This window comes from Ordospora colligata (assembly GCF_000803265.1).
Source record: "Ordospora colligata OC4 chromosome Unknown contig_04, whole genome shotgun sequence".
Classification (NCBI taxonomy): domain Eukaryota; kingdom Fungi; phylum Microsporidia; family Ordosporidae; genus Ordospora; species Ordospora colligata.
In genome coordinates, this window is record NW_014575404.1 from 238,301 (window position 1) to 259,716 (window position 21,416).

Below are 21,416 nucleotides of genomic sequence, written 5' to 3' on the forward strand. Positions count from 1 at the left end.
TGCGTTGACAAATATGGATGCGCAATGCACCCACAAACAAATGGGAAATGCCTGTGGGCAGAACAACCAGCCAAATATCAACAAAAGGATATTTACAAGGCTTATAGAGGCAATAGAAAGCCTCTCATGTGATCAAGACAAAGCAAGTATACAGCAAGATAACAGCAACAAAGTACATGAAAAATGGAGTGAAGAGAAAATACAGTTTATGAGAAAGTACGGGCACATGAGATGATGTAAGTGGATATCATACCTACCATAAATTAGATTCTAAGCGAACGCTCGATATATTCAGCTGAATTTTAATCCAAATGTTCCAAGATACTTTACAAGGTTAAAAGAATAGATAAATGAAGAAGTGTGTGTACAGAGAATAAAAATGAAGAGAAAAAAAACTAACCCTTAGAAAAGTAGTTCTGAATGGATGCACCAGATCTTTACTATGAACATCAAGAGACTAATGTCACCAATAGATCGGGGATAATCCCTGCACTTCAAAATGTAGTAGCAACTGTGAACCTGAACTGCAAACTTGATTTAAAGAACATTGCACTGCGTGCCAGAAATGCAGAATACAATCCGAAGAGATTTGCAGCAGTTATCATGAGGATACGCGAACCCAAGACAACAGCATTGATATTTGCCTCAGGAAAGATGGTGATAACTGGTGCAAAGAGCGAAAAGAGCTCAAAAATGGCTGCACAGCGATATGCAAAGATAATCCACAAATTAGGATTCAATGCAACTTTCGATGACTTCAAGATACAAAATATCGTCTCTTCATGCGACATCAAATTTAGCATCCGATTGGAAGGACTAGCATATGCGCATAGCAACTACTGCAGTTACGAGCCAGAGCTTTTCCCAGGCTTAATATACAGAATGGTGAAGCCAAAGATTGTTCTGTTGATCTTTGTCTCTGGGAAGATTGTTCTTACAGGTGCAAAGGTGAGAGATGACATATACCAGGCATTTGAAAATATATATCCGGTCCTTACACAATACAGAAAGACGTAGCTTGTTGCATGTGCTTTTTGGGCTATGCAATAGACTAATAAAGTATTTTATTGTTGTTTGTTTAAGAATGTTTCTGAAGTTTCAATCAATCAGACCTAGTGCCTGATATGGTCATGAGTGGTGATTTTGGATTTGATTGTATCTGTCTTATTGTAAGCATCCCTGTATATTCTGTATCTCCATCGACTTCGATTTGGAAAATGCCAAAGGCACGTCCGTCTATAGACATTATTCGGTCTCCTTCTAACAGAACAAATACAATGTACTCTACAAGCACAGAGATTAAAACATCGCCCGAGTCTGAAGATATGCATCCTGTGTTGTTTATACCTATTATTGAAAATGACAGCGGTGTGGCATGAACTCTTGATGAATAAAACAGTATATGTGATGCGATCTTTGCATATACTGCCTTATGTGGATTTGAAAGGCATCGCGGACTGATTTCTACTTGAACCATGGCTCTTATCGACTTGAACCCAGCCATCTATCTGGGATCAAAAATAATGAGTAATTCAGATCATGGACCCCAAGATGGACCTTATTACAGGGTACTTCAGACACACAAGAAAAATAAAATACAGATGTGATGCATCGATCAGTTTGGTGTATGTTTCTGAGATATCTGATCCAAACATGCCTGATGAGTACTTGGTGTTTGATGAGTATGGATCTATGCTCATATTTACCTGTGTTAAAGATAATAAGACTTTTGAGGGATGCCTGAAGTACAAACTAGGGAGTAAAAACAAATGCTTTGAACTTTCTGCACATCCATGCGGTGATGTGAGTATTCTGATAGACGGTAAGTGCCTTTATGTGCATTCCAAAGATTCAGACACACCTACAAGACATTTAATATTTTCAGAAGGAATGTTAAAAGACAGTTGCAATACATCATGCCTAGAACAATCAGAAAGCGAAGAATCGAGATATTACGGCGGTAACGAGGATATTTGTGAGCAATACCAAAAATGCAATTCCACAGGACATGCATTTATAGTAGTTTCATTTCTGAAGTCAATAGTGCCTGAGTGTCATACAAAATTCTCGCACTTTTGCATTTCTAATGCTGAACCAGTATATGGACAGGTGCTGGCTTGTTATGCTAATGGAGTGATTGTCTATCACACTATTACATCACCTGTATTCTTAAATTTCAACGAACTATTTTCTAAACAACAGTATTTCACAAAGCTCAGTGGCATTCCATACTTTCCACACACTAACTTCATCATAAGCAGCGATTGGAAGCAAATATACGAGTCAAGGGAGTATGCGTTTAGATATAGCTATCCATTTAAGTTTCTTCGCAAGGTGTTAGGATTGATCTTGCTGGAGGAGAGGATTATGTTTTATTCAGCACAAGACTCGTCTCTAAAAGTGATGCAAATCCTGGATCTTGCAAGACCATTCAAATGGCATCATATTTTATGCATGCCTCTTGTTGATGAGATGCGTGAGATTCTTAACAGCCCCTTGCCATTTATTGTATGCACAAGCCACAGAATTGAAATAAAAGACGTTATGATTGTTGACTTGGATCGCTTAACAATTCATGGATGTAAAAGAAGCAGCATTCCATTACGAGAGAGTAAAGAAAGCATTGCTAATAAAAGCAGCATAGAGAGCATAAAAAGTTGTATCAGGTCAATAGTTATCGAAGTGACTTTCTGGAGAGAGTATTTGATCAAAAGACATGGAAGTGAGATTCTAGAGCTGATTGTGGACGATCCTTCTGCATTCCTTGGCAAAAATCACGGGTTCTACTGCGATTTTTTCAAGACACGGATGTTTTTGATGTTTTTTACAAGAATGCAGGCACATTTATGCAGATACTTGGTAGAGATTGGAAGTGAAATGTCAGTGACGTTGCTTCCATATGTTTTACTGAGCCAAGAGGTAAGGCCAGCGATTATGAATCTTTGGATTGAATTGTTTGATGGAGATATGAACTCTGTTATAGATTATCTTTTATGCAAAAACATGCTTCAAGAGGCAGCAGGTGCTGTTTTAAAGAGATTAAGCCATGAAAAGAACCATGATGGAATAAGGAAAATCATTTCACATCTTAGTACTCCAAAACACGATATCTTCATGAATATCAACTCTGTTTCTGAGATGCCATGCATGGACTTTGGAGATCTCTACTTCTACAAGATATTTCATCTGAAAGCATGCGAATGCAGAGCTTTGGAGTTTGACAATGAAAGTCTTGAACCAAATTCTAATTGGAATGGCAGGGAGAAAATGCGATCTGAAATACGAAGTATATTAACAAACATGGATCAAGATGTCTTTGACGAAAATATATCTAAATGCAAAGGATGTACAACCAAAAGATCAATGATCCTTATTTGTGGTCCTAATGAGTATGCATATCTTTGCTTCTTACTTGCACATGAAAATATAATACCTATGCTAAAGTACTTTGGATACAGCAATGCATTTGAGAAAGCACCACAAGCATATTGGAGCATTGTAGTCTACTTTATGTATTTCAATTTTCCATTGAAGGGAGGTCTTGTGGATAAGAAAGTTGATATTCTAATGAAAGAGCTTCCGGATCTTGACCTTCGACTAGATGGCAGGCCTTTGTTGTATATCAATCCATAGACGTACAAAAGAGCATTACTCAGCTAATATAAATGTGCTGCTTTACGAATACAATGCGATGCATAATGTATACAAACTATGTTTATTGTCTATAAAACCATGTGATTAATGTCTATATCTGCACTTTCAATCTTATTTGTAATTATGTATGTATATATTGGCACTGTTATGCCATGGATAATGACACTCATAAAAACAGTGCAGGTTACAAAGTCTATTGTAAGCGAGTCTTGGATCTTGTCAGTAAGAAGAGCATAATAAAGCGAGCCCACGCCTATTGGGCCAAACCATCCAACGAACAAAGCCTCTTTGAGAGATTTAAGTTCTGGAATGCACTTGTATAGCATCATACAGATAAGAGGCCTTCTGATAAATATAACAGCCAACGAAATGCCTACATTGAATGCAGTGAATTTTTCGAAGTATATCCTCGATCCAAAGAACATGAAGAATGAAGTGCTTAAGATTGTGTCTGTGATTTCTTGTAGATTTGAGTTCTTGATTTCTAGTATAAACCACTCATCAAAAGAAAACATTATTCCAGCAAAGAATATGCATATGAGTTCGCTTCCTCCAATGAACTCCATGAATGACATCGAGAACACCGTAAGAACAATGGTATGCACAAAGAATGATTCCATACCAACGAGTTTCCATGTGTAGCAGTATCTCAGTGCCTGTCTTGAAACAATGCCAGCAAAAAGGCCCACCACTGCAGAAACAAAAACCTTGAGAAACAGGTTGTCAATAATGAATGAACGGATGTTGTTTGTGGCAATATTCAATCCAAGAAATAGAAGGATGATTCCCATTCCGTCATTTATCCCACTTTCTGCTGCAAGTAGCAATCTTATTCTTTCAGGAACCAGTTTAGTAGCAACTTTTCCTTGGATAATGCTAGAGCTCAGGATTGGATCTGTAGGAGTTAAACACGATGCAATGGACCATGAAATAAGTTTGCTATATCCACTAAATAGGTAGATCATGCCAAATGAAAACATGCACTTAAGCATACCAACAACAACCACAAGAACAAATACCGACTGCCATTTTGCCATTACATAGTTTTTAGGCAAAGACATTGCCACAGTCATTGTCTGAATACAAAGGATAGCTCTTGAGAAGTTGTACATTGCAGCTTTTGAGTATGTATTGTTCATGTCTAGGACGCCCAACACACTATGACCAAGGAATATTCCAACCAACACAGAAATCAAAGGTTCTGACAGCAACAGTTTCTCCTTTATGTATTTGGACACCAATCCAAACACCAATACGAATGATGAGGAAGCCAAGAGTAATTTGAAAGCATCCTCCATTGCTGTATATCTTTAAGATTGTTATACTTTAATGCTTATTCCAATTAAAACATGTTGCAACTTGAAACAGAAGCATATTATATTGTAGGAAATCTTTGAGTCTTGAGCTACTGTAAATGCAGTTACAACAAATTAAGGCATTATGAGTTTGAAACCAAAAGTCAACTAATAAACAATAATATAAAATTGAAATTTATGAACCAACGCATATTCACTCTTCTTCTGAATAGCTCTTGAAGGTGTAATTTAATTTTGAATCGTTCGTATCCAACGCCAATGATACATCCTGTACAGCTTTCTTTCCAACCGATGCAATTCTTGAAACACCTGTACTGTCTCGTATGATCATCTTGAATTTCGGAGTCTCACTTGATATAAGTTGTCTAACATACTCAAGTTTCTTCTTGCATTCTTCATGGCTTGCCTGGACATCAACAAACATTGATGAACCAAATCCAGTGGAGTAGTCTCCTTCCCCACATGCATTCTTTAGTTGATCTTCTGCTTTTACAAGGATAGATTCAACTATGCATGTTGAAGGCGTATTACTTTCATAGGTGTAAGAAAATTCTTCTGAGATTATTTCGACTGATGTCATTGCAGTTAGGTTCATTTCCCTGGAAAGGTCGCTTTTATCATCAAACTCGCATTCTATACACACACTTCCGACTGCATTGCATCCATCGCCTAAAACATCCACGGTTTTTTGCCCACATGCATCACAAGCAAATACACAAACAACTTCATGTGGCTCGACTGCAGTAATCCTCACTGTTCTTATCTCTCCCTGCTCGCCACATGCAAAACAAGGTATCTTGTTTACTTGAATGGCTTCTTTTATTTCTTCTTCATAACCAGTATATTCCATGAAGGGATCTGAAGATATTTGCTTCATTTTTCACAACAATGCTATAAGTATATGATATATCCTTGAATATAACTGAACTTACCGTTAAGAATATCAAAAGTAGACTTGAATATAACTGAACATACTATTAAGGTTATCAAATGCACATGCTGTTAAAAATATGCATTACATTATTAACGCTCTTCTAGGATCTTTAATGCATGAAAAAACTCACTAAATATATCCAGTCAACAATACTTTAATCTTCAAGACATTTAACCAGCATCTTGCACTCGCCACCAGCACTACAGCTAACAATGCTTGACTTTCTAAACACATTTACACATTCAAGTCCTATTACATTTGTATCATGAAGCTTAACTCTACTCAACGATTTTCCGTTATTAAACCAAACGTTCTGGAATGATGCAACTACAAGATTCCCATCAATCAACGCCGCAGTCTTAACTCCCTCATTTATGCTCAGTGTCTTCACTTTCTGAACCCTCTTGTCCAGCCATATTGCCTGGTTATTAAACACTATAATAAACCCTTCTTTAATCCTCTTAATCTCAGTTACCTGTCCCTTTAGGATCTCCATCATCTCAATGTTAAGCTCAAAGTCATACACATACACTCGATTTTTATCTGCAAACATAAAATTATCTTCAGAAATGCAACATATGTGAGCTATATCTCCGCTCAGGACCTCCTCTCGCTCAAAAACTCCATTCATGTTCCATTTTCTCATAATTCCTGCACTGTCCAGTGAGTGAATAAAATCAAGAACCTCATAACTAACTATAGGCGCATTATGCCCCTTCAGCACATTTGAAATCTCCAGATGCACTCCTCCCTTCATTTCGCACCTTAAAATCAAGAGATCATTCCCTCCAATTCCACACACAATAACAACCTGATCCTCATACTCTTTTATCTTCATATCATGCACCTGCTCAATCGTTTCTATCATGGACTCGGTTTTTCCAGACAGTAGATTCACTACCATTATGGTCTTGCTTGAAAATGAGACAATCAGCATTTTGTGTTCTTGTGCAACCGCACTGCAAATAATCGTAGCCTCTCCAGGTACAAAACACATTACCTCCTTCAATCCAATACTTCCATCAGTATGCTGACGCTCTGCTAAAGTATGGCCCATTGATGATTCTAGTACATCTGACCGTTCATCTACATGCCTTCTAGAAGGTTTTGATCCAATCGTATTCTGCTCATCGAACCAATTCTGCCTGGTACTCATGTGTGGCATCCTGTACCCACCAGGCATCTGCTTTCTTGGATCATAAAATCCAGACATTCCCTCGGAGCTTGGAGGCGTTTGCTGTCCATATATCTTTCTTTGATCATATTGCTGCTGATAAGGCATAGACTGCCTCTTATATGCATCCATTCCTCTTCCATATCCTCCAACTGCTCCATCCATCTTGCCTATTTGCTGCTGCCGCCGCTTTTCATTCTCAAGCCTCATCATAATCCCCTCGATCCTTGCAAGGTCTTGAGAGTTCGACAAAAAGCCAGACCTTACTGCAGAAATCTCGTGAAATACCGAATACCACTGTGCAAGGACAGGTGCCCCCTCATTCGACTTAAACTCCCCAAGGCCTGCCTCACTACAAAACATTTTTGCAGATCCTTCATAGTTCATCTTCATCAGATAATCATACACCAGCATATTCAGCACATCATAAGCACTCGATTCCTTCTTTTTATAGGCATGATCTCCCATTTAAATTTCAAGGGTTTCCATTTTCAAAACTTTAGGCATGCTTGAAATCGTTGTACCTGACAAACATTTACAGCTCTATTGTTCACTTCTTCATTTATAAAATTATTTCTAAGTTTTGGATTTGGCATTCATGCGCTTCTTAGTCTATTACATCAGCATTAGCAATTAACTAAATCATAAATCTTTTATTTCACTTTATAGCGCGATTACCTTAATTTACTATCACAACGCAGAAATCATTTCCAACATCAAAATCAACCACCTCAGGAAAATCAAACGGAATCCTTCTAGGCGTGGCAACAATCTCTTCATCAAATCCAAGTGCTCCACCAAAACCCATTCCCCATGAGTACAGATCATTTCCCACTAAGCATACACTAAAATCACTATAGGAACGCACCATCCTGACATTCTTAAGCCCTATCTTAACAAGACTATGCGAGTCTTCTGCTTTTATAATCCCAAGCTGACTCTCAATGTTTCTACCACATCCATAAATATCTCCACTTTCAGTGACAAACAGACTGTGGTATCCTCCTCCACATACCTGAGATATTCCATCAAGGTCTACCTTATATTTCCTAATTGTGCTTTCTGCTTTATGATGCCCTAGTTGTCCATATACATTAGATCCCCAGCAGTATGCCTCACCACATGTGTTCAATGCTATTAAATGGCTCAGTCCACATCCTATGCTACTGAATCTATAATTTTTCAGACGAGTCCTGATATTTGTCACTGCATCAGGCATCAGAGCTCTTACTTTGTTCCGTTCAGATGTCTTTCGTCCTAGCACTCCAAACTGGTTCGATCCAAATGTAAAAACAATTCCTTTCGAGTCAATTGCTGCTACAAAGCCATGCCCAGCATAAACAGACTTTATGTTCTTCAAAGCAACCCTCATCGGCTTAAACGAAATTCTCTTAGACGGTGTCAGCCCAAACACACCGTTAGAAGTTCTGAATGTTCCCCAAATATACACATGTCCTCTCTTGGTTAATGCAACAGATATAGATATCCCGCAATCCATATCAATAACCTTTTCATTAATAGTTATTTCTGCAGGAGTAGACTCATCACCATCCCGTCCCAGTGCACCTTCATCGTTACATCCCCATGAGTATAAAACACCTTCTGAACTCAATGCAAGCGCATGCATAGAGCCACATCTGACCTTCGTGATCAATATGTCATCAAAGAACCCCAGCCTTGTTGGAACACGTGTACTTTCACCGTCTTCACCTAAACCTAGCTGAGAAACTGCATTCGAGCCAAACACAAATACAGCCATTTAGAGGCTGATGATTTTCGTAAAATTTGTTCGACTGTTTTTGCTTTTGCAGCTGATACCCATGCGACTTGAATTTTCAAGTGAGTTTGAAGACATTGCATTTGTAGTCAAGTATTTCAACAGAGATGCATACTTAGAAAGAGCAGACGAAGGGATACGCCTGTTTGACGGTAAAGATACACATAATGGGCTCGATGCTGTTCTAAAAGCTTTGTATACTATGCATGAGCAAGATTCAGATGAAAAGAGAATACGAGAGGCCAAAAGACTCAGAGGATGCCCTGAGGTTCGAAAGATAGAAATATGCATTGGTACACTTATTTCTTTCCACAACATTTACCGTATGGCTATACTACAAGGGAGTTTAAAGAACAAAGGTTTTATTGATGGAATGGCAGAAGAAATCAGTAAGAAGATGGCAATCGATGTAGATATTCAGTTGCTGGATATACAGGTTGGCGAAATAGCAAGCGTGGATGATGTTCCAGGTCTTGATAAACTTTATGCAGAGGAGGTTAATGCAAAAGAAAAGATTCATGTGCTGAGTGGATTGAAAGAGCATGTTAGAAGAGAGGATCTGCGGGGAAAGAAGTTTTTGTTTGTTACAAACATCAAACCGATCAAGTTCAAAGGAGAGACGTCTGAAGGAATGATTCTATGTGCAAAAGATGAGAATGGACGGATTGAGCCGATACAAGTATCATATACTGCAGATAATGGAGCAAGACTTTGCTTGGAAAACAAGGAGCAGATAATGAGTGACTTTTTATCTGGAAAGGTTGATATGAAGAAAAGTTCATATGAAAATGTGATAAAATCTCTGAGGATTGTTGATCATGTGCTGATGTTCAAGGATACAAAGGTTTTATGCAACAGAGAGTATATCAGAACCCAAGTTGCAAATGGATCTGTAAGTTAATAAACTCTGTGATCTGTTTTAGAAATTATGTGGTAATTATTAAATGTGAAGTTGGTATAGGGGATGGATGAAAGGATTGAGTTATGTGTTGGGATAGACTATATGGCCAGGGGATCACGCAGCAAGATTACGGATTCGGTGTGTATAAGAAAACCTGTAGTGGTTGTGAGTCCATACAAAAGCAAATGCTTGGATATAATGATCGCAGTGAAGGGAATGCAAGAAATTGTAGTTACGCCAAATGATCTTGTTGAGCTTCTTGATGGTGTAGATGGAGATAATTATGCTGAACTGTCAAAGCAGACACATATTATTGTTGAAAATGGACAGCTCATGGAGTCTTTTGGATATCTGCCTGAGTTACTAGAATTGAAGAGAAGAGGAAAATCATTTGTGATTTTGAACATGAGCAGTCAGCCTGTGTTTGCAAGCAATGCGGTTGTATTGACTCTTGACAAATACTTTATAGAAGCAAATGGAGATGATAGATATGCAGTAGTGTTTATGTTATGCAGGATATATAAGAGAGTGTGCATAGTATGCAGAGAATATAAAAGAATGAGGATGTTTGCGGATATATTTAAGCTTGAAGTGCTTGTATGCAGGCATAAAGATGTAAATGTAGGAAGTGGTGTTGTTGTTGTTATGGATGAATTTCGAGAATTTGAGTGTGAGGTTCTGTTCTATATTGGGAAGTCATGCAAAGGCTTGCAAAGAAAGAGACTGGATGCAAGTAAGATGGGGAAGTACTTGTACAGGGTTAGAGATGTGTGTGGGGCACTTAGCCCAAATGTTGTTAGTGGTAAGCAGAAGCTGGATGCAGGGAGGTTCTGCAATATAGACAGATAAATGCGTGTGTCTACTAAAGCAGACGACCCCTTGACAGGGATGGCAACATCTGGAGAACAGTTGTTTGGAAATGAAGTGATTGATGAAAAGCTATTACGAGACCTGTGTTTTGGAGGAATAGAAAGCAAGTATCGGGGAATAGCTTGGAGAGTGATTTTTCACATTGTTGGCCTTCGGAAGCGAATGCATATGAAGGAGATAGAGACGAAGCACATGAAATATATTGAGATGGCATCGAAGATTGGATATGTATGTCAAGGAGGATATGGAGCAGAATGCAAAGGCTGTGAAAGCAAGAAGGATACGGATGTGATGATCTGTGGAAAGAAGAAGACTTTGAATGTATCTAAGAAGATTATGCATCAGATAGACATTGATGTGAAGAGAATAGACATGAAGTATAGGATATGCCTGGGTATGGATATTTCGTATGTTTATTACCGTGTATTATTGTTGGTTGCATATAGAAGACCTACGCTAGGATATATTCAAGGGATGGCAGACATATTAGTTCCTTTTATTGTTGTATTTTCTCAGGAGAACAGTGAAAAGATGGAGAGCAGTGCATATTTCTGCTACTCAAGGCTACTGGATGAAATACAGCACAATATGACAGGCCTGCAGGTGAAGATGATTAAGAGACTGGATGCAGTGATCAGGACAATAGACCCGGATTACCATGCCTTTTTGAAAGATGTTGGCATTGAGATGCACATGTTTGCTTTTAGATGGTTTAATTGCTTTTTTATAAGGGAGTTTAAGGTTCCAACTATATACAAGGTGCTTGACACTATTTTTGCTTCTGATAATATCTGTGAGTCTTTACTGTATTTTGGAGTTGCATTGTTGATGAAGTTCAAGAATGCGCTTATTGGCAATGACTTTTCGCATGGTATTTTATTTTTGCAGAATATATATGAAAATGAATGGGAAGAGGCTGAAATTGAGCTAATGCTGTCATCGGCAAAATTTTATAGAAGCGTGATGTCTGGTCAATGATCCAGCAAGAAGGTACGATAAAGAGGTTCAGACTTGATGCCTATAGTTATATAGAACAAAGGAAAGTTATTGCGATTTCAGCCTGTAGATGCTATGTAGAATATCTAGAATATTAAATTTGAGAGGATATGTTTTTAATATTGCTGGTTATCATGGGTTTATTTTGATCCCTTGATGAGATTTGTTTTGTTACTGGGGAGTGTGTTGTCAAGCATATTTTTATCTGTACCTGATCTTCAAAGAAGTGATTTGGCAAGCAAGGAAATTTTTCTTGCGTATATATACTATTCACGGCCCAATATGAGTTGTGCAGCTTGTGAAATGTTTAACAAGAATATTTCTGAGTTGCAGAGGTATATACCAGTCAAGAAGATAAACTTTTTTGAAGAGCCAAGGCTAGGATCGAGCTTTTACACGTTTTTGTTTCCTTCTTTTGTTGTGCGTGATGAAGGGCGAAGCTATCATCTTCCAGTGGATGATTATGCAGATTTGGAGGCGATTGTGCGAGAGAAGCGGTGGAGGGAGTTTAAAGTGACAAGGAGATGGATGGATGTTGACTCTTACTTTATAAAGGTTTATTCTGTTGCTAATCATGTGTTTTTTGCATTGATGCAGCGATCTTACAAGGTGATTGATGTGATCCCTGGATGGATTGTGTCTCTAGGGTTTAGTGGCGCAATTGCATATATGCTGTATTGCATATGCATTATTTTTGTGGTTCCTGGAGAGAAGGAGAAGAGGGAATAAACGAATGTATATTTGAGTTGAGTAAGATGATTATAGAGAATATTTGTAAGGTAAGAACGCCCTTGATGGATGTTCCTGAGAAGATATTGAATGGACCGGTTCTGAACCATATTGAGTGCCTTAGAAGATTTATTCTTGCATTTAAGAATGAAAGACAGGAGTTAGAGATTAGGCTTGGAAGGATAGTTGGAAAGGATGATGGGATGAGGATGAAGATGGATGCTGTGGCGCCAATTGTGTTCAAGAATCTGCCAGCTGATTATAAATTTGAGAGTGCTGTTGATAGCGAGGACTTCCGAAAGCTGAAGGAGCTTTTTAGTAAGCATTTAAGTGAGAAGAACGAAGATGTGATTGTTATTAACGAGGATGGAAGGGAGACGTATGAGGGGAATGTTTTGAAGAAGGTTGAGAAGAAGATCCGAACAGAGAAGTTGGATATATATCTTCCTGGGAAGAAATACGATGTTAGACTTGTTCTGAACGAGGAGAAGGAGACTTTCAAGCAAGCCAGTAAGAAGAAGACACTGGTGAAGAGAATAAGAAAGAGGGAGACATACTTCATAGAGCCTTATGGATTTGACTTTACAGAAGTTTTAGTTTCTGGTGACAGGGATGAAAAGAAGAAGCTTGAAGTGGAGGTTGAAGTATTTGACTCTGAGAAGCTCGTATCTGGGAATTTTATATCTTTAATACACAACTTCAACATTGACCTAGTGTTTAAATAAGTAAAGAGATAGTTTGGTGTGTATTATGCCGCTTCTGAAAGACTGCAGATGTGGCCAAGTGTATTATGAAGACTGAGCTTGAGTAGATAAAAAATGGAAAAAATTACGCCCCAAATGGCACAGAACGAGAATGAGAATAGGATAATAACATACAAAGTGTGTCTTATAGGAGATGGAGGAGTTGGAAAGACGACGTATATAAACAGAGTGATTGATGGAAGGTTTGAAAAAAGATATAATGCCACGGTAGGAGCAACTAACAATCCCGTGAGTTTCCGTGATAACTATAACAATACAATATTGTTTGATGTGTGGGATACTGCTGGGCAAGAGAAGTATGCATTGCTGAAGGACGTGTATTATATTGATGCACATGCAGCGATATTCTTTTTTGATGTGACGTCAAGAGTGACATGCCAGAATCTGGGCAGATGGGTTAGAGAGTTCCAAGCGGTTGCGGGGGAGAATGTTCCAATAATAGTGTGTGCCAACAAGATGGACTTGATTAGTCATCGAAAGGCAGGAAAGAAGCAGGTGGAGGAGTTCCTGAAGGGAAAGATGTATCGTTACTATGAGATCAGTGCAAAGAGCGAGCTGAACATTATACGTCCGTTTGTGGACTTGGCAAGACAGCTAACACGAAATGCGAATCTGATATTTGCATCTAATGTTGTGGAGCCAAGCGATATTAATAGATCGGATGTTGATTTTGATCAGAGGGTGATTGAGGATGCGATGAATATGCTTCCCGACGAATACAGCCGCCAGCCATGATATTAAAGGGATTGATTTATTTTTATAAAGTGAGGGGAGAATTGTGTTGATTTTTGGTTTTTGACTCATCCCCAATGGATAGTAATAAAAAGGCAGCGAATATAGTGACGATTGGAGGACGAAGGTATGTTAAGAACAACATGAATGGCAATACAGAAGGCAATGCAAAGTTGAAGTTGGGCGAGGCATTGAAACAGCTTGGAAGGAATGTTAGGAAATCAAAGATAAACTATTGTGTATTGAATAAAGGAGAAGATATGGATATATATGAATCGAGTGATTCTCAGATGATTTTTGCTAAGAATCGAACACCTGTTGGTGTTATTATTTCAGGAAAGAAGAGCAAGTTTGATAGCAATGATATCAAGAATATGGCTGGAGGCCAGAGCAGTATGCAAGATGGATCTGTTGGAAAAGAGCAAAAGATTTCAGGTGATGGCGAAAACAATTAAATAGGTTTAATATAATTAAAGTTAATTTTATATGCTGAACTTATATTGAGGATTCTTGTGTATGATCCTCGACGGCCCATATGTTTATGAATTTTGAAGATGATGCAGCAAACTGTGTATAGCATGGATTAAAGCGTATCTTAGTGTCTTCGATGCCATATGCTTCAAATTCATATTCTTTTTTCTTTGCTTTGATGTTGTATGCAAATATGTGATTTTTCTCATATAATAGAAAGTGGGATGAGTCCGGTGTAATGCACCCACTACTTTTGCTTTCTAAGGCGAACGTACTTTTTACTAAACCGTTTTTATCTGCAAGTAAATGTGTTTTTCCATCTGATATTACAAGATGGTTTGCATCTGGCGAGTATGCCATTGTCAGGTACTTCTTTTCAGTGATTGTTGATGTACTTCGAGGACCTTTTATGTTTCTTTTATCATAGATCTTGAGCACTGATCCATTTGCCAGCAATGCATAGTCATATGATGACGAGATACATCCTATGGAGTTGGCTGCATTAATTTTGTACAATGGATTTTTCTTCCTGACATCCCAGTAGTTGATGCATTCATTGGATGAAGATATTATCGAATCTTCACTTGTGCATACAGAAAGGGCATATACCTGATTTTTATGACTATTGAATGTACGAATGTATTTATTGTCGAACACAGAAAGCATTTGCAATGTGCTACATGAAGTGTGAACGATTGTATTTGGATACATGAATAAATACTTCTGGATGCTTTGCAAGTGTATGATGTTTTGGATATTGCCTGAGAGTGCAGAAAACAGTTTCAGTGTGTTTCCATGTGTAATGCTGAGCAGCAATCCATCTGTAGAGTACTCTATCTCGTCTAGATATGTGTTTATTTCCAATGGTTTTGATTCTTTTAGACCAATAAGTGTTTTATCAGTCAGAATCATATTATTCAAGGGATAAATACTACTTGAAAATGTGTTGTTTTCTAATAGCGCATTACAAATATCGCATGATATTCAAGTTGAATCATGCTAAAAAGATAAATTTATAATAAAATATTTAAATACATATGACTAGCTTGAATGTCCTATATTGTATGCTCTTAGCATACTAGCGGTTCTTTTGATTCTCTGCTTTGATGTCTTAAACGAATCAGCATTGAATGTTTTGAAAAGCTCATTCCAGGTCCGTTGATCGATTTTAGTTTCGAGTTGTGACAGAATCTCCGAGATTTTTTTTGGTTCAAATATTTCAAGCATATTTGTTAACAACCGACACTTTTCATTTGGAGTGAATGATCTTGTTACAGAGATCACAAACTCTGTGATGAATACCGGGTTCCATGTATAAACAAGCCCTGAGACGATCTTGGCTCTTCTATTATACTTGCTCTTGTCATCGTCAGTTTTCCTGAAGCCAAGTGCTTTGAGATCTTCAATCAGCATCTTCTTTGAGAATATTATGATTGACTTCAATGTCCAATCCTTGACTATCCATTTAACAACAATGATGAAGTCAGAAGGTTTGTAGCAATCGACATACTTTCTCATATTGTATGCAACTATGCGCGCATTGTCTTCGTTTCGTATCCAATCGCCGAAATTTGCATCGTATGTCTCATCCATGTAAGCAATGGACTCCTCTATCTTATCAAGGCACAATCCCATCTAGCACCTCCTATATCTATGTTTTTATAAGATCCGAGTTCTCCTTTAAATTACTAAATAATATAGTAATCAATGCTTCAATTAATTAAGATATCCAGATAAGATTATCATATTATTAATCGATAACTAAGTACAGATATGGTTTATATGTTTGTGACAATTAGAAGAATTAATGCCATTGAGTATATTGTATAATTTGATCATACATTAAATCAGGAGTATTCCATATCAATCTGATATGTGCCTATATTATTGATTTTATTGGTTCACTTGATATTTTATTCATAACTATTTTATGACTGTGCCTTTATTACTAGAAATTCTTTAATTGAAATTAGATCTTGAAAGTGTCATAGTATTTATTATAAGAGTATTATTAAGTCTCAAGCAATTTTATAGATGCTATGATTAAAGTTTTATATATACTAGGTATTCTTTGCAATCATCGAATTAAAAAGAATATTATTACTATGTTAAATATCTTTTTGATGAATCATAGACGATTATATGCTTATTTATCAAAGAGTATCGATTAGCATCAAATTTATTTACTTTTCTCCTTGAGTGAGTGAAAATTCTTTGATTTTCAGATCCACCGCATCCAAAGCTTTATTGGTTTCATTTATTTGCTCCTGAATCAACGCCTTGGTATATTTATCGGTAGAATCACAGAAACTACTCGCTTTCTGTTGAAGAGATCTTAACTCTTCCTCGTAGAACAGTTTTTCTTTTTCCAATCTTGCACTGGCCTTTTCTGCTACTGAATGTTTAATTTCTGTCATACGGGTGATGCGATTGAAAATTTTATTCATGTTGCATCCAGGTCAAAATACAGAATAGAATCGATTACAACTTACATCTCCATACATGATAGCTTTGCATTTATTTAGATCTAGATTTATTAAACATGCATTGAGTTGATGATATAATAGACTCTTGATTATATGTCTGCATATAATACTGTCTTACTAGTAGAATGGTAAAAAGATAGACCGGCCTCGCCCCTATGATAAAAAGAATCATTTGCAGACCTACAAAGGTGCTTTTTTTGTTCAAGAAGGAGGAGTCTTTTCTCTATGGACCCAGAGTGAAGAGTGCACCTCCGATTGAGATAAACTTTTCGACACTACCGAAGCCTGAACCAAGACCCGTGGTGAGATTTACAAAAGCTGATGGAACACCAATAACAGAGGATGATCTGTTGGACCTGACTACAGACAGCGAATCAAGTACAGACAGCGATTGTGCAGTCAATAATAACAAACAATCTTTGAGTGTTGAAGGATCTGAAGTTAAGGAAGAATTGGTGTATGTAGAAGTCATTGAGAATAACACTTGTGTTGACATTATTGAGTCAAGAATAGAGAATGATATTCAGCAAGAGATGAAGGTACCTGATGAAGATGGCAGAGCCATGATGCTGGAAAATTTTTTGAAGAAGTTTTCAGGGATGGAGATTACTGTACAAAAGCCACGACTTAGCTATGACATTTTTGAGATTCTAAGTGTTGAGGAAAGAAAGGTAATACCTTTGAATCTGAAGCTTAGAGTCAAAGGAGATGTAAGATATGTATACAAAGTTGAGAAGAACAAGAAAGAGACATCGATTGAGCTTGCAAGGCTTGAGTTTAACAGGCTCACAGCAAAGAACCTAGGGTTTGTTATAAACAATCTCAAGGAGATCAAGGTTGAAACCATTAATGAAATGAAGGAGATATCAACGATTTTGTTTGATAAGGCGGTTTCCGAACCAACTTTTGTAAAGTATTATGCAGTGCTTGTTCTTGACATGAAGAAGGATTGGCAATCTGAGGAGGAAAAGAGTAAGAATGCAAGCCAAACTGTTTTCTTTGGAACGCTTCTTACATTAATGCTGAAGACGCTTGAGAATAGAGAGAAGTGGGGAGATGGAAAATACAATAGCAATCAAGGCATGACTTTTGAGGAGAGAAAGGGTTATGAAGAGAAGCTGGAGGAAGCAGAGACAGAACGATATGTGAAAAAGAGAAAGACGCTTGGAACAATTAATTTCCTATCATCGCTTTATTCATTGAATGCTATAAGTTATTCGCATGTAAATGCTTGTATTGAAGCATTGATGAAGTCGAAGGATGCAGAGAATGTCGAGGTGCTGTGTCACTTTATTGATAGCATTGGTGAAAAGCTTGTTGTTAGTGGGAAGGAGCACATTATTTCCCAGGTATGCACGAATCTTGCACATGACAAAGATAATTATGAGAATAGAATCAAGTATATGATAGAATCATTGTTAGAGAAGAGAGTTCAATGGAAGCCAAAGGAAAAAAACACAAGAAACTTGTTCTCGTGTTTAGAGGTTGAGAATGAAGAGCAGAAGTTAGATCAAGTAGCAAGTGTGTGCACTATTGCAGAGGTTTATCCGCTTTTGTCGATGATGTCTGAAGAGCTATCGATGGCTTATGAAGAGGATGACAAGAAGATAGTTTCAGATAATTTCAAAACTGGAGAGCAGAGGTTTGGGGTGTATATCTTCTACAAGGCATACTTACAGGAAGCCATTTGTAACCATAAGGCTTCTGAAGCATTTTTTGATCTATTTATTTCGTTTAGAGCTGCAACTAGCATCACTGAAGATGAGCTGGTAAATGTTCTACGCGATATCAAAAATGATTTGGGAGAGATATCAATTGATTTTCCGATTTCACTCAAGAAGTATGCAGAGCTTATAACAAGATTGATGATAGAGAGCATGCTACCCAATCACTTGTTTGAGCAGTTAAAAACTGATGATTACGAATCGAAAGTCGTGGAGCTTCTTTCTAAATGGTATAAATCTGAAAACGACAGAAAGAAAGCGCTTGCAGTTTTTCCAAGTGAAAAAATAGAGGGAATGATCAAAAAATAAAGCAGCCTAGTATTTAGTAAGTTTTATGCTATAATACAATTCAAATGCATTTTTATTATTTTGGTAGCTCACGATTGAGTTGTAGTGGTTAATCGCGAGTGAAAGTAAGGATGATTCTCTTCCTGTTTCTTTCTTGAAAAGATGTTTGTTGATTTCTCTAACAATATCTCCTCTGTTTATTGAGACAGCTATCTCGCGAAATATTGGATCGTCTGTATTTTTGTATCCTATCAGTGTGAGTAGTTTTCTATTGATGCAATTGGATAATTTAGCAAATTTTACGGCTTCAGTGTATTTTCCTGATTGCAAAAGATCTAAAAACACTAATGAAGATAGAGATTGTTTTATAGATGATTGTTTATCATCACTGCCATCAAATGATAAGATGCTTCCACAGAAATCCAATGCATCAATTGTTTTTTTGTTCTCCACCATTAACAATACTTTTTTTCTTATTTCCAAGGCATGTTTTTGAGCTTGAAACAAGTGAGAATTACTGACTCCAGTTTTTGAATTCCACAAATCATATGCATTCTGCGCACATACAAACAGCATGTGATCTGAAACAATCTTTTGAGCAAGAATTGCAATATCTTCTTGTTCAGCACATGTCATTGTGCACACAGGGTCCGGACTTCTTATAAATGTAGTTCAAAACAAAACACTCAATAATAATGTAACTTATGCTATTTAATGCATGTTAGTTTATTGATAGAATAACATAGCTGAAAAGCACCAGAATCACAAATCTAACAAACTTACGCGACGACCTCTCAAATGAAAACTTCATCTCATCTGAAAATCTTATGATTTTGTATGTGATTTAAGGAGTCTCTACCAATCAACCCAAATAGGAGTTCACAAAAGAATGCTTAGGTAATACTAAATGCTTTTACATAGAATTTGAAGCTTTATAATCAATATACCCTTGGTATATGGCAATAAATATCAATTGTAAAAAGAAATGGCATCCAAGTAGATATGAGACACAGAGTAAAGTAAAGGAAGCAGAAGCAAAGATTCAAAGCGAGATAGAAAAAGAAAATATGAAAAAGGAGGCAGAAAGAAGACGTAATCTTGAATCTGAAACAGGAAAACAGACGATCAATAGAATGTCATGGATGCTATGAGGTCCATAAATGGAAATATGTCTTTTATAATTTGTATAACATTGTATATGAATGACATTGAATGTTATGAATGAAGATAATGTGATTATTTGATTTATTATATGTTGTACTCATTAGTTATGCTTTGTATTATGATGATGCATGTGATTTATGGGTAAACAGTTCAAATGCATGTGTATATAAATTTTGTTTTAGCCGAGGGGTATAATGAGTGGTGAAGGAGCAAGAAAACCAACAACGATGTATGGAATGCTTCGAATGGCGTTTATTGGGATTGCAGTTGGAGTTGGGATATACTACGTACTTCTGTTTTTGTTTGGAGTGGCGTTTTTGGATCCAGAGTACTACGGAAGCTATATGTATGCATGGAGAGTGAACTATGCAGAAAAGCCAATGACTCATGGGAGATACAAGTTGATTAACGAGCTTGACTACCCAAGCACTGAGGAGAGACAGAAGTTCTATGAACTTGCACAAGGAAGAGTGGAAACGATTGATGGAGTGAGCAAGGAGGTTGGAGATGCGTATTTGATACGATTCAATAGGCCTGAGCATTATCCACGAGGGTTTGATCACCAGTCGAGTCTGAATTTCAATGAGTATGGGTCTTTTTTGAAGCTTAGAGAGAAGTTTATATGTGAGAGTGAGAATCTGAAGGTTGATGAGAGCTTGACGAATGAGCAGCTGAAGGATATGATGAAGAGTAAGAAGACAGTTGGAGGAGAGATGTTTTTTTCTGGATACAAGGGAAAGAGCATTGACTACATGATGAACACATTACCTGAGAGTAAGACAGATCCTTGGTATGAGGTTGGATGTGCACTGATCAATGCGGTGTCTGGGATTCTATCATTAGATGCAGATAAGAGAGTGAAGTACATGTTTGATGGAGCTAAGGTTGGAGAGGGACTGAGAGCAGATATCAAAGCAGGACTTAGTGCGTTGAAAGAGCCAAGAAGTAAAGAGACCGGAGAAATTCTGAGTGATGAACAGATTTACAAGGTGATTGATGAGTTTTTTGTGCATAATGGACGAGTTTGTGCATCACCTTATGAGACTTATGCATACTCGAGGATGTATTACATGTTTAATTTTCTGACAGCAGGGCTTGAGTTTTCTGTGCCTAATTTCAAGGGATCTGATAAGGAAAGCAACGAGTTCCGAGAAGCAAGGATGGAGTATGTGGCGAACATATTTGCAAGGATAATGTCGAGTGTTTATCCAAATGGACACAATAAGGATGTGAGTGAGATTGGATTTATTGAGAAGCTGAGGAATAAGTTCAGTCCGATGATGAATGTTGATGCAAAGAAGGAAGTTGCTGAGGATGACCTAGAGCTAGTGAGGACAAGCTTTGAGGAGGCAGCAAAGAAACATGTGTTGACAGTGCAATAAATCAGGTTCTTTAATTGTTTTGTTGTTTTCTATAAAGTGTTATTCTGTAAATCA

The 21,416-nt window shown here is 37.4% G+C and overlaps 22 protein-coding genes across 22 annotated transcripts; 13 read left to right on the forward strand and 9 right to left on the reverse strand.

Annotated features, from left to right (window-relative positions):
* Window positions 1–40: 40 nt before the first annotated feature.
* Window positions 41–235, forward strand: M896_041940 (uncharacterized protein; the record flags this gene model as incomplete). Its single annotated transcript, XM_014708550.1, has 1 exon — window positions 41–235. The coding sequence occupies one exon, from the start codon at window positions 41–43 to the stop codon at window positions 233–235; it is 195 nt and encodes a 64-aa protein (XP_014564036.1).
* A 185-nt stretch (window positions 236–420) lies between these two features.
* M896_041950 (TATA-box binding protein) lies at window positions 421–1,017 on the forward strand (the record flags this gene model as incomplete). Its single annotated transcript, XM_014708551.1, has 1 exon — window positions 421–1,017. One exon carries the CDS (start codon window positions 421–423, stop codon window positions 1,015–1,017), a length of 597 nt encoding a protein of 198 aa, XP_014564037.1.
* Window positions 1,018–1,102: 85 nt separating this feature from the next.
* Window positions 1,103–1,504, reverse strand: M896_041960 (uncharacterized protein; the record flags this gene model as incomplete). Its single annotated transcript, XM_014708552.1, has 1 exon — window positions 1,103–1,504. The coding sequence occupies one exon, from the start codon at window positions 1,502–1,504 to the stop codon at window positions 1,103–1,105; it is 402 nt and encodes a 133-aa protein (XP_014564038.1).
* A 47-nt stretch (window positions 1,505–1,551) lies between these two features.
* On the forward strand, window positions 1,552–3,633 carry M896_041970 (uncharacterized protein; the record flags this gene model as incomplete). Its single annotated transcript, XM_014708553.1, has 1 exon — window positions 1,552–3,633. One exon carries the CDS (start codon window positions 1,552–1,554, stop codon window positions 3,631–3,633), a length of 2,082 nt encoding a protein of 693 aa, XP_014564039.1.
* Window positions 3,634–3,722: 89 nt separating this feature from the next.
* Window positions 3,723–4,952, reverse strand: M896_041980 (Na+/H+ antiporter; the record flags this gene model as incomplete). The annotated part of the gene is made up of 1 exon (XM_014708554.1): window positions 3,723–4,952. The coding sequence occupies one exon, from the start codon at window positions 4,950–4,952 to the stop codon at window positions 3,723–3,725; it is 1,230 nt and encodes a 409-aa protein (XP_014564040.1).
* Window positions 4,953–5,163: 211 nt separating this feature from the next.
* M896_041990 (Zn-finger protein) lies at window positions 5,164–5,820 on the reverse strand (the record flags this gene model as incomplete). Its single annotated transcript, XM_014708555.1, has 1 exon — window positions 5,164–5,820. The coding sequence occupies one exon, from the start codon at window positions 5,818–5,820 to the stop codon at window positions 5,164–5,166; it is 657 nt and encodes a 218-aa protein (XP_014564041.1).
* Window positions 5,821–6,058: 238 nt separating this feature from the next.
* Window positions 6,059–7,546, reverse strand: M896_042000 (uncharacterized protein; the record flags this gene model as incomplete). Its single annotated transcript, XM_014708556.1, has 1 exon — window positions 6,059–7,546. One exon carries the CDS (start codon window positions 7,544–7,546, stop codon window positions 6,059–6,061), a length of 1,488 nt encoding a protein of 495 aa, XP_014564042.1.
* A 211-nt stretch (window positions 7,547–7,757) lies between these two features.
* M896_042010 (regulator of chromosome condensation) lies at window positions 7,758–8,837 on the reverse strand (the record flags this gene model as incomplete). Its single annotated transcript, XM_014708557.1, has 1 exon — window positions 7,758–8,837. The coding sequence occupies one exon, from the start codon at window positions 8,835–8,837 to the stop codon at window positions 7,758–7,760; it is 1,080 nt and encodes a 359-aa protein (XP_014564043.1).
* Window positions 8,838–8,898: 61 nt separating this feature from the next.
* On the forward strand, window positions 8,899–9,756 carry M896_042020 (tRNA-binding domain-containing CsaA-like protein; the record flags this gene model as incomplete). The annotated part of the gene is made up of 1 exon (XM_014708558.1): window positions 8,899–9,756. The coding sequence occupies one exon, from the start codon at window positions 8,899–8,901 to the stop codon at window positions 9,754–9,756; it is 858 nt and encodes a 285-aa protein (XP_014564044.1).
* A 63-nt stretch (window positions 9,757–9,819) lies between these two features.
* Window positions 9,820–10,605, forward strand: M896_042030 (uncharacterized protein; the record flags this gene model as incomplete). The annotated part of the gene is made up of 1 exon (XM_014708559.1): window positions 9,820–10,605. The coding sequence occupies one exon, from the start codon at window positions 9,820–9,822 to the stop codon at window positions 10,603–10,605; it is 786 nt and encodes a 261-aa protein (XP_014564045.1).
* A 39-nt stretch (window positions 10,606–10,644) lies between these two features.
* On the forward strand, window positions 10,645–11,604 carry M896_042040 (GTPase activating protein; the record flags this gene model as incomplete). Its single annotated transcript, XM_014708560.1, has 1 exon — window positions 10,645–11,604. The coding sequence occupies one exon, from the start codon at window positions 10,645–10,647 to the stop codon at window positions 11,602–11,604; it is 960 nt and encodes a 319-aa protein (XP_014564046.1).
* A 174-nt stretch (window positions 11,605–11,778) lies between these two features.
* M896_042050 (uncharacterized protein) lies at window positions 11,779–12,351 on the forward strand (the record flags this gene model as incomplete). Its single annotated transcript, XM_014708561.1, has 1 exon — window positions 11,779–12,351. The coding sequence occupies one exon, from the start codon at window positions 11,779–11,781 to the stop codon at window positions 12,349–12,351; it is 573 nt and encodes a 190-aa protein (XP_014564047.1).
* Window positions 12,352–12,416: 65 nt separating this feature from the next.
* M896_042060 (subunit beta of mRNA capping enzyme) lies at window positions 12,417–13,076 on the forward strand (the record flags this gene model as incomplete). Its single annotated transcript, XM_014708562.1, has 1 exon — window positions 12,417–13,076. One exon carries the CDS (start codon window positions 12,417–12,419, stop codon window positions 13,074–13,076), a length of 660 nt encoding a protein of 219 aa, XP_014564048.1.
* A 114-nt stretch (window positions 13,077–13,190) lies between these two features.
* Window positions 13,191–13,850, forward strand: M896_042070 (GTP-binding nuclear protein; the record flags this gene model as incomplete). Its single annotated transcript, XM_014708563.1, has 1 exon — window positions 13,191–13,850. The coding sequence occupies one exon, from the start codon at window positions 13,191–13,193 to the stop codon at window positions 13,848–13,850; it is 660 nt and encodes a 219-aa protein (XP_014564049.1).
* Window positions 13,851–13,924: 74 nt separating this feature from the next.
* M896_042080 (uncharacterized protein) lies at window positions 13,925–14,302 on the forward strand (the record flags this gene model as incomplete). Its single annotated transcript, XM_014708564.1, has 1 exon — window positions 13,925–14,302. One exon carries the CDS (start codon window positions 13,925–13,927, stop codon window positions 14,300–14,302), a length of 378 nt encoding a protein of 125 aa, XP_014564050.1.
* Window positions 14,303–14,342: 40 nt separating this feature from the next.
* On the reverse strand, window positions 14,343–15,230 carry M896_042090 (uncharacterized protein; the record flags this gene model as incomplete). Its single annotated transcript, XM_014708565.1, has 1 exon — window positions 14,343–15,230. The coding sequence occupies one exon, from the start codon at window positions 15,228–15,230 to the stop codon at window positions 14,343–14,345; it is 888 nt and encodes a 295-aa protein (XP_014564051.1).
* A 129-nt stretch (window positions 15,231–15,359) lies between these two features.
* M896_042100 (uncharacterized protein) lies at window positions 15,360–15,953 on the reverse strand (the record flags this gene model as incomplete). The annotated part of the gene is made up of 1 exon (XM_014708566.1): window positions 15,360–15,953. The coding sequence occupies one exon, from the start codon at window positions 15,951–15,953 to the stop codon at window positions 15,360–15,362; it is 594 nt and encodes a 197-aa protein (XP_014564052.1).
* Window positions 15,954–16,501: 548 nt separating this feature from the next.
* M896_042110 (uncharacterized protein) lies at window positions 16,502–16,735 on the reverse strand (the record flags this gene model as incomplete). Its single annotated transcript, XM_014708567.1, has 1 exon — window positions 16,502–16,735. One exon carries the CDS (start codon window positions 16,733–16,735, stop codon window positions 16,502–16,504), a length of 234 nt encoding a protein of 77 aa, XP_014564053.1.
* Window positions 16,736–16,959: 224 nt separating this feature from the next.
* M896_042120 (uncharacterized protein) lies at window positions 16,960–18,837 on the forward strand (the record flags this gene model as incomplete). Its single annotated transcript, XM_014708568.1, has 1 exon — window positions 16,960–18,837. One exon carries the CDS (start codon window positions 16,960–16,962, stop codon window positions 18,835–18,837), a length of 1,878 nt encoding a protein of 625 aa, XP_014564054.1.
* A 6-nt stretch (window positions 18,838–18,843) lies between these two features.
* On the reverse strand, window positions 18,844–19,452 carry M896_042130 (uncharacterized protein; the record flags this gene model as incomplete). Its single annotated transcript, XM_014708569.1, has 1 exon — window positions 18,844–19,452. One exon carries the CDS (start codon window positions 19,450–19,452, stop codon window positions 18,844–18,846), a length of 609 nt encoding a protein of 202 aa, XP_014564055.1.
* Window positions 19,453–19,772: 320 nt separating this feature from the next.
* Window positions 19,773–19,967, forward strand: M896_042140 (uncharacterized protein; the record flags this gene model as incomplete). The annotated part of the gene is made up of 1 exon (XM_014708570.1): window positions 19,773–19,967. The coding sequence occupies one exon, from the start codon at window positions 19,773–19,775 to the stop codon at window positions 19,965–19,967; it is 195 nt and encodes a 64-aa protein (XP_014564056.1).
* A 207-nt stretch (window positions 19,968–20,174) lies between these two features.
* M896_042150 (uncharacterized protein) lies at window positions 20,175–21,362 on the forward strand (the record flags this gene model as incomplete). Its single annotated transcript, XM_014708571.1, has 1 exon — window positions 20,175–21,362. One exon carries the CDS (start codon window positions 20,175–20,177, stop codon window positions 21,360–21,362), a length of 1,188 nt encoding a protein of 395 aa, XP_014564057.1.
* Between the last annotated feature and the right edge of the window lie 54 nt (window positions 21,363–21,416).